Source organism: Cucumis melo, chromosome 7, assembly GCF_025177605.1.
Source record: "Cucumis melo cultivar AY chromosome 7, USDA_Cmelo_AY_1.0, whole genome shotgun sequence".
NCBI lineage: Eukaryota > Viridiplantae > Streptophyta > Magnoliopsida > Cucurbitales > Cucurbitaceae > Cucumis > Cucumis melo.
Genome location: NC_066863.1, coordinates 21,997,019 through 22,005,114, shown reverse-complemented (window position 1 = coordinate 22,005,114; position 8,096 = coordinate 21,997,019). Strand labels below are relative to the sequence as shown.

The 8,096-nt window shown below is 39.9% G+C and overlaps 1 protein-coding gene across 1 annotated transcript; it reads right to left on the bottom strand.

The window, feature by feature from the left end:
* Positions 1-620: 620 nt before the first annotated feature.
* On the bottom strand, positions 621-4,127 carry LOC127150401 (uncharacterized). Its single transcript, XM_051088109.1, has 7 exons — positions 3,741-4,127; positions 3,353-3,647; positions 2,971-3,223; positions 2,126-2,867; positions 1,649-2,023; positions 1,347-1,526; positions 621-1,220 (listed from the first exon to the last, which is right to left on the bottom strand). The coding sequence occupies exons 1-7, from the start codon at positions 4,125-4,127 to the stop codon at positions 621-623; spliced, it is 2,832 nt and encodes a 943-aa protein (XP_050944066.1).
* Between the last annotated feature and the right edge of the window lie 3,969 nt (positions 4,128-8,096).

The following is an 8,096-nucleotide window of genomic DNA, read 5'->3' as shown; positions in this document are numbered from 1 at the left end:
AGCTTTGACTTTGGTGAAACAACTACGAGGAGATGCCAAAGTTATTCAGGAAAGAACCGCAGAGTTATCTTTAGAAAGGAAGGAACTGGAGAAGAGACTTCGGAGCATAAATGCTGAGTCTGAACAACTGTCGATTTTATCTTGTGAAAAAGCGGAGGCCATAAACCAACAAGAACTAGAAGTTTCCAAGCTCCAGGATGAAATCAATACCCTTGAAAGCACCCCTGCTATTACTGAGGAAGCGATCGAGGCACTAGCTACGGTTCGTCAGAGCATGGAAGCTGTACGAGAAGAATTTAAGAACTTCAAGTGGAGGCTTTGATTTATGCCCCCTTTGCCCCCCCCCCCCCTTTTTTTTTGCTGCGAACCTTGTAGATGTGAAGATTTTTGTTGAATTATAATGCAGAAGGATTTTTTTTATATATATATACATTTACATTTATTTTACCAAGTTTTCATATGAGCAGACAATGAAACATGACTTTTTTTTTTATACATGTGTGGATTTAAAGTGAACTTTAAGCTGCCTACGTACCCTTTTTATAATATAGGGATCAAGTCATGACGTAGTTCAAAATTTATTTATTTATTTATTATTTTTTTTTGTTTACATAACTGGATTAGGTGTAAAACTTCTTGAGAAATTTGCCATTGATTGGGCCAATTCGCAATCCATCTTGATCGATGATTTTGTATGCTCCATTCGTAAAAACTTCTTTGGCAATGTAGGGTCCGTCCCATTTAGGCGTGAACTTATTTCCCGTATGCCTTGTCGTGATAATAGGTCTTCTTACTGCGAGCACTAAATCACCAACTTGAAATGATCGGGGCCTTACCTGTTTGTCAAAGGCTTTTGACATTCGTGCTTGATAACATTTGAGTGCTTGTTGAGCTTCCAGTCTCTTTTCGTCAAGTGCTTCCAACTCTTGAAGGCGTAATCTAGCATTGTCTTTAGTAGTTAGCCCTTCTTGAATAGCCATTCTTAAGGAAGGAATTTCTCTTTCTAGTGGGAGTACTGCTTCAACGCCATAAACTAAGGAATAAGGTGTAACACATGTAGGAGTACGATGGGTAGTTCTGTAGGCCCACAATGCTTCCCCAATCTTTTCTTGCCAATCTCTTTTTTTCTTGGAGACCACATTTTTTAGTAGACTGCACAAAGTTTTGTTGAATGCTTCTGCCAATTCATTTGTTGCAGCATTGTACATAGAAGACTTGTACTGTTTAAAGTTAAATTTTTCACATAGCTTGTCCATTAAAGTGTTAGTGAATTGTCTTCCATTATCAGTTACGATACGATGAGGAATACCATATCTGTAAATGATGTGTGTCTAAACGAAATTTACAATGTTTTCCTTCTTTGCTTCTCTTAATGGCACGACTTCAGCCCATTTGGAAAAATAATCAGTTCCTGCAAGAATGTAAGAATGATCGACCGATGATTTAGGCGTGATAGGTCTAACCAGGTCGAGTCCCCAAGCTTCAAAAGGCCATGAAGCTATTGTCGGATGGAGCGGCTCTGGTGGCTGATGTATAAAATTTGCATGGAATTAGCAAGCCTCACAATACTTCGCAAAGTGCATCGAATCGTGGATCATGGTAGGCCAGTAGTAACCCATTCTTTTCAACTGATATTGGAGCTTTGGACCAGACTGGTGACACCACAAATACCTGAATGAGCTTCCTCTAAGGCCTTTGTCGATTCCTCTTTTCCTAGGCATCGCAGCAGAAGTCCCTCATATGAGCGTGTGTAAAGTGTGTCTTTGTAATAAATAAATCGCGCAGCTCTTCTACGTATTTCAGCTCTATGTCGAGGATCGGTGGGGAGTTTTCCATGCTCCAAATAGTCTATAATGGGTTGGCGCCAATCTTCTTCATCAATTGCATATACAGATATCACACCAGCTTCTTCATATTGACTTTCAATTGAAGGCACAATCCATTTTTGGCAAAGGGAAATGTTTATTGGTATATCTTCCGAGACTGTTAAAGCAGTGGCCAAATTTGCAAGTGCATCAACTTTCTTATTTTATGATCTCGATATATGCTCCAATATTGTGCTGTCGAATCTGTCCATCAATCTTCTAGCATAACTAAAGTAAGGTTTCAAGTCTTGATGCTTTACCTCGTACTGATAAGAGAGCTGATTAATGATTAACTTCAAATCACCGAATATTTCTATGCACTTTATCCCAAATTCTGAAGCCATTTGGAGGCCGATAATAAAGGCTTGGTACTCGGCAACATTATTTGAACATAATTCACCGAGTGTGAAGCTATATGGCAACATATGTTTCTCAAGAGAAATGAAGACAATGCCAACACCAGCTCCACTTATTCGTGTCGCACCATCAAAGAACATGATCCAAGGCTCCATGCTTTCAACAAACAATACTTCCTCATCAGGTAAGTCGTCACATAACTTCCAATTTGATGGAACTGGATGATCAGCTAGGAAATCTGCCAATGCTTGGCCCTTCACTGCTTTTTGGGGGATATATACAATATCATATTGTTGAAGTATAATAGCCCACTTCGCGAGGCGTCCCGAGATGACTGGCCTTGATAAGATATATTTGACAGGATCAGCTTTTGCCACCAAGTGTATACTGAAGGCTTGCATATAATGTCTCAGTTTATCTATTGCAAAGAAAAGGGCGAGACACATTTTTTCAATTGGAGAATAATTTAATTCAGCTCCTGTCAGAGTTCTACTTAGATAGTAGAGTGCACATTCCTTACCCTTATCATTTTCTTGTGCAAGTAATGCCCCGAGCAAAGTCTCTTGAGCCGCAATATACAATATTAATGGTTTTCCAATTGCAGGCGCACTTAAGACCGGAGAGTTGAGCAGATACTTCTTTATGCTATCAAATGCATTTTTCGCATGACTGGTCCCAATCAAAGACTGCATCCTTCCTCATTAGTCTCTGGAATGGTTGACATCGACCTACAAGATTAGATATAAACCTTCTAATGTAAGCTAAACGACCTTGCAATCGTCTCAATTCGTGTAGGTTCTTCGGACTTGGCATCTTCTGGATAGCATCAACTTTTGAGTGATCAACTTCGATGCCGCGATGTCTCACTATAAATCCCAAAAACTTCCCTGAAGTTACACCAAATGCACACTTGAGAGGGTTCATTCTTAGTTGATATTTTCTGAGGCGATCAAGTACCAGCTTCAAGTCTTTCAAGTGATCGCATTTCTTCTTGGACTTGACTACGAGATCGTCAACATAACATTCAATGTGTTTATGCAGCATATCATCAAAGATCCTTTACATAGCGCGTTGGTATGTAGCACCTGCATTTTTCAAACCGAAAGACATTACCTTATAATAGTATATACCTTTTGGAGTTCGAAATGCTGTTTTCTCCTCGTCATCTAGAGCCATTCTAATCTGATTATATCCTGACAACCCATCCATGAAAGATAAAGCTTCATGCCCTACAGTTGCATCTATCATGATTTCCATGATAGGCAAAGGAAAGTCATCTTTTGGGCATGCGTTATTTAGGTCGCGAAAATCGACACAGACACGTAGTTGGTCATTCTTCTTCCTTACGGGAACAATATTAGCTATCCATGTTGGGTACTTGACTTCACGAATAAATCCAGCCTCAATGAGCTTATTTACCTCTTCCTAGATTTGAGAAATGAGTTCTGGTCGGAATCGTCATTGGGCTTGCTTGACTGGCCGATGCTCTGGTTTGATCGCTAAGCGATGAACGACCACCTTTAGATCGAGTCCAGGCATTTCCTTATATGACCATGCAAAGACATCTTTATATACTTTGAGTAAGTTTACATACTCATTTTCATTATTGTCAGAAAGTTGGATGCTTATGAAGGTTGGACGAGGTTCTTCTTTCGTACCAAGATTGACTTCTTTTAACTCGTCAATCGTTGATTGACCCCCATCCTCAAGCGATAACGGAGCCGCTTCGGCATCCTCTTCAAATATATCATGCTCAGATGTCTCTTCTATTGTAACATGGCAGCAACCTACCACATCTACTTCATCTTCTGGTTCATTATCTTCAGGTCGAGTAAAAACAACATCATGTCGCTTTACTTTCAATGAACCCTCTGTATTTACTGCGACGAACATCTTTCTTTTCATTCTTGATGGAAATGCACTGTGAATTTCCTCGTCTCCTGTCACTAGGCTAGATTTGTTTGAGACGGATATTTAGGCTTTCTTTTGGCCTTTTGTTACTAACACGCTTAACCTTTTGAAGGCAGATTTTCTTGTGGTCGAAGTTGGGCTTATAGATTGTACTTTCTTTGCATTTGTGTTTAGCCTTTGAAAGGCAGAAAGTCGAGTGGAGCTGCAGGTTGAAACTTGATTACTGTCTTTCGCTATCAATGTGCTCACCCTCTGGAAGACTGAAGGACGTATAGCAGAAAAAGCAATACGATCAAAAACTGAACTTCTTTGACTTCTATCTTTTTTGCCCTCTTTAGAATCTTTGCTTTCTTCAACTGTAATATGGCATGTATAGAAACTTTTGCTTTTCCTTTACCAGTTATTCGGACTGGTTCAGAAGACTGATATCCAATTCCAGCTCTGGAATTAGGTATAGAATATCCTTGTTTCTGAAGCTTCTTTTGAGTAGGGGAAAGCTCAGGCCTTTCGTCAAATATTTTCACGCTTTTAAGCTCAGTACGAGTTGTAAAGTCATAACCCGCCTTTGCCATCAACTTATATGCCTTTGGGTCGAATCCCTCCACTGTTCGTCTTTCTGGAAGGTATTGCTTCTAAGTCCTTTTTCTCAATTTTTTTCGCTTCTCCTTTCTCTATCTTGGTAAGCGGCGTGGTGAAATTTTCCTTTAATATCTCGGTATTTTTTATCGTCAGGTTTTTCGAACATTCTGCAAATGGTGATTCTCCCTTCTTACGTCGGGACAAAGGAATATAACATAAAACAGGGGGATTTGAGACTTCCTTTTGTAAGGTTGCTATCTTTTCAGCCTCTGGTGCCCTTAACTTAGTTTCGGTCGTCGACTCACCATTTTGTGGACTATTAAGTGCATCCCCTTTATTTGATTTCTTGCTTGTGATCATTTCTTGCTCGTTCTTAAAAGTGCCCTTAGTCACTGGAACTTCAGTTGATATGATTTCACTCACGTCTTCACTTTTTGTATAAAATTTTGCATCAGCGAAGTGAGACTCAGCCTTTGTAAATGGCCTAGACTCAGCATCAACCTTCCTAATTCCCTGTTTATAAAATTTGAAGCATTGATGAAGCGTGGAGGTTACAATTCCATTTTCATGTATCCATGGACGTCCCAATAACATTTTATAAGTAGTTCTCGAATCGATCACATGCAATATTGTGCTTGCTTGCAAATCCCCTATGACGATCTCCAAACGAACAGTGCCTATTGCCTGTTGTGCTCCTTGATTAAAGCCTTGAATCACCAGTTTACCATTTGATAACTCTTCTACTGAGATACCTAATTGATTCATTGTTGACTTGGGCAGAATGTTGACGGCGGAACCGTTATCTATGAGAATTTGATTAAGCTTTTGCTCCCGAACGTATCCTGACACATATAAAGGTCTATTATGGAGCTTTGACCTAAGTAGCAAATCTTCATCACTGAATAATATCGACATACAACAGGAATCACACGCCTTCGTTGGTGATGTAACAGTAGTCGAGACATCATCATTTTTTAATATCTCGATCATTGTATCCTTAACTTCTCGTGATAGTGTCAACAAATCATTTATGCCTAAAGGAAGCACATCCTCTGGTCTGGGTGTCTCCTTCATTGCATTTAAGGGGAAAGCGTCCTCCTCCGTTGTACTGGTAGTATGACACGAGACTATTTCCATTGGAAAGCGTTTAGGGAAGAAGTCCTTTAGAATTATCGGTCGTCGTGGTCGAGAAAGCCCCTCACTTTCTTCAATAATCGGTAGAAACTTTCTCAGGTTCTTTCTTGTGTTTCTTCTCTGAGACTTACTCTTGCTCCTGTATGTTCGGTACGAGCCGGATTCTTTTTGGAAAAAACTTTGCTTGTGCTTCTTTCGACGCGTTACCAGCGTCCATCCCTCCTCAACATTATCTATTTGTTTTTCTTCTTCCTTGGGGTCATCAGCCCGGAAGTCATTATTTTGTAAATCTTCCGGTAAAGAATATATAACAACAAGTTCCAACGATCCAAATTGGATTAGACTCCCTATAGCAGACAATCTACTATCTGACTGTATGATTACTGCAGCGTGATTTGTTTGTGCCACATCATCAAGTTCTAGCTCGATCTTTTTGTCTAAAGCTAACTTTAGAATCAACTCCTTCAACACAAAACATTTTTCAACGGGATGACTGATGACCCGATGATATTTGTAGAAATTGGGATCGTTTACTCTCCCCATTTCTGCAGGTCGTTTACATTCGGGGAGTTGAATGAGTTGTTTTTCCAGTAGTTGGTCTAACATGTCCGGTAAGTCAGAGTCTAGAAAAGGATAAATTTTTTCTTGCCTCTCTTTCAATGTTGGACATCTTTTTTCGCCTTCGTCTTGGCGTTTTTCCATTTTCTTTTCCTTTGAGACAAGCTTCAAAGGGGTCGTACTGATGACCATAGCCTCCTTGGTAGCACCCTTCAATACCTTCTGAGTGCTCTTCACTTCTTTCTTTTCTTTTCTAACTTCTGGGACTAAAAGATCATTGTTTCCTCTATTAGCAATACTTAGCTCCATATCATAAGCTCTGGTTGCTAACTCTTCAAAGGTACGGGGTTTTATTCCCTGCAAGATGTACAAGAGTCCCCAATGCATTCCTTGAGTGCACATTTCAACAGCTGATAATTCAGTTAATCTATCTTTGCAGTCAAGGCTTAATGCTCTCCAGCGATTAATATAGTCAATGACTGGCTCACCTTTTCGCTGCTTGGTTGCAGTTAACTCTATCATGCTAACAATACGTAGGGTGCTGTAGAAACGGTTGAGAAAGTCCCTTTCAAGCTGCTCCCAACTATCAATGAATTCAGGCTCCAAGTCGGTGTACCAGTCGAAGGCGTTTCCTTTGAGAGTTCGTACGAACTACTTGACTAACAAATCTCCTCGTGTACCAGCAGTTTCACAAGTTTCGATGAAATGAGCAACATGTTGTTTTGGATTGCCCTTTCCATCGAACTGTTGAAACTTGGGTGGCTGGTATCCATGTGGCATTCTCATATTGTCAATCCTTTTCGTATATGGCTTGGAATATAAAGAGAACATTTGAGCAGGTCCACCGTATTGAGTTTTGATCGAGTTTACAATCATCTCTTGCAGCTGCTGGACAGACAACGATGCGATCGAGGTAGAATTTTGTGGTTGACTTTCTTGCATAATCGCTTTCCCTTTGTTAACATTTTTATAGTGTGTGTGACTTGATTCAGCAGCGTCACGACTTCCGATGTGATTTTTCAACATTGTGATCTCAAAATCCCTTTCTTCAACCGCTTTCATGAGCATATTGACCTTTTTTCGAGCTCTGCCATTCTGTCTTCGCTTGTATCCACATCATTTACCATAACTGACATTATATTTGGCTGTGGCGCCTCCTCATTTGAGCGATCAGACAACGAGTTGTGTTCGTCAATCGCAGGATTCTCTTTGATTACAATTCCACCTTTTGGTGGCTTAGAGATTTGCTCCAAATATTTTTTGCAACTTCAAAAGGAGGCATATCTTCAGATGACTGAATCTCCCTTGAGCGGCTGCGAGTGTTTGGCCGCTTGCCGATGTCACTGAGAGCTTTGGAAGTGTTGCCTTGAGATGTCATGATTTTCTTTGGATGTTCTTCAAAAAGAGAAAGAGATGAAAGGTAGAGATGGTCCCACCGGGCGTGCCAAATTGTTCATACGAGATTTCAGGAGAAATTTAATTTGTGGAATCGAACTTTGTATTGATTTATGTATTGTGGATACAATCTCTAATATTTACTTCTTTGATTCTTTCTCTCGAATACAAAAAGTAAAATTTAGAACTTCGTGGTCTTCGATCTTCAAGAAGTTGTAACTACAAGTCAATTCAAGCTTCAATCTTCTGGAATTCAAGGAAAGTTTGATCTTCCAAGTCTTCGATCTTTCAAAAGGA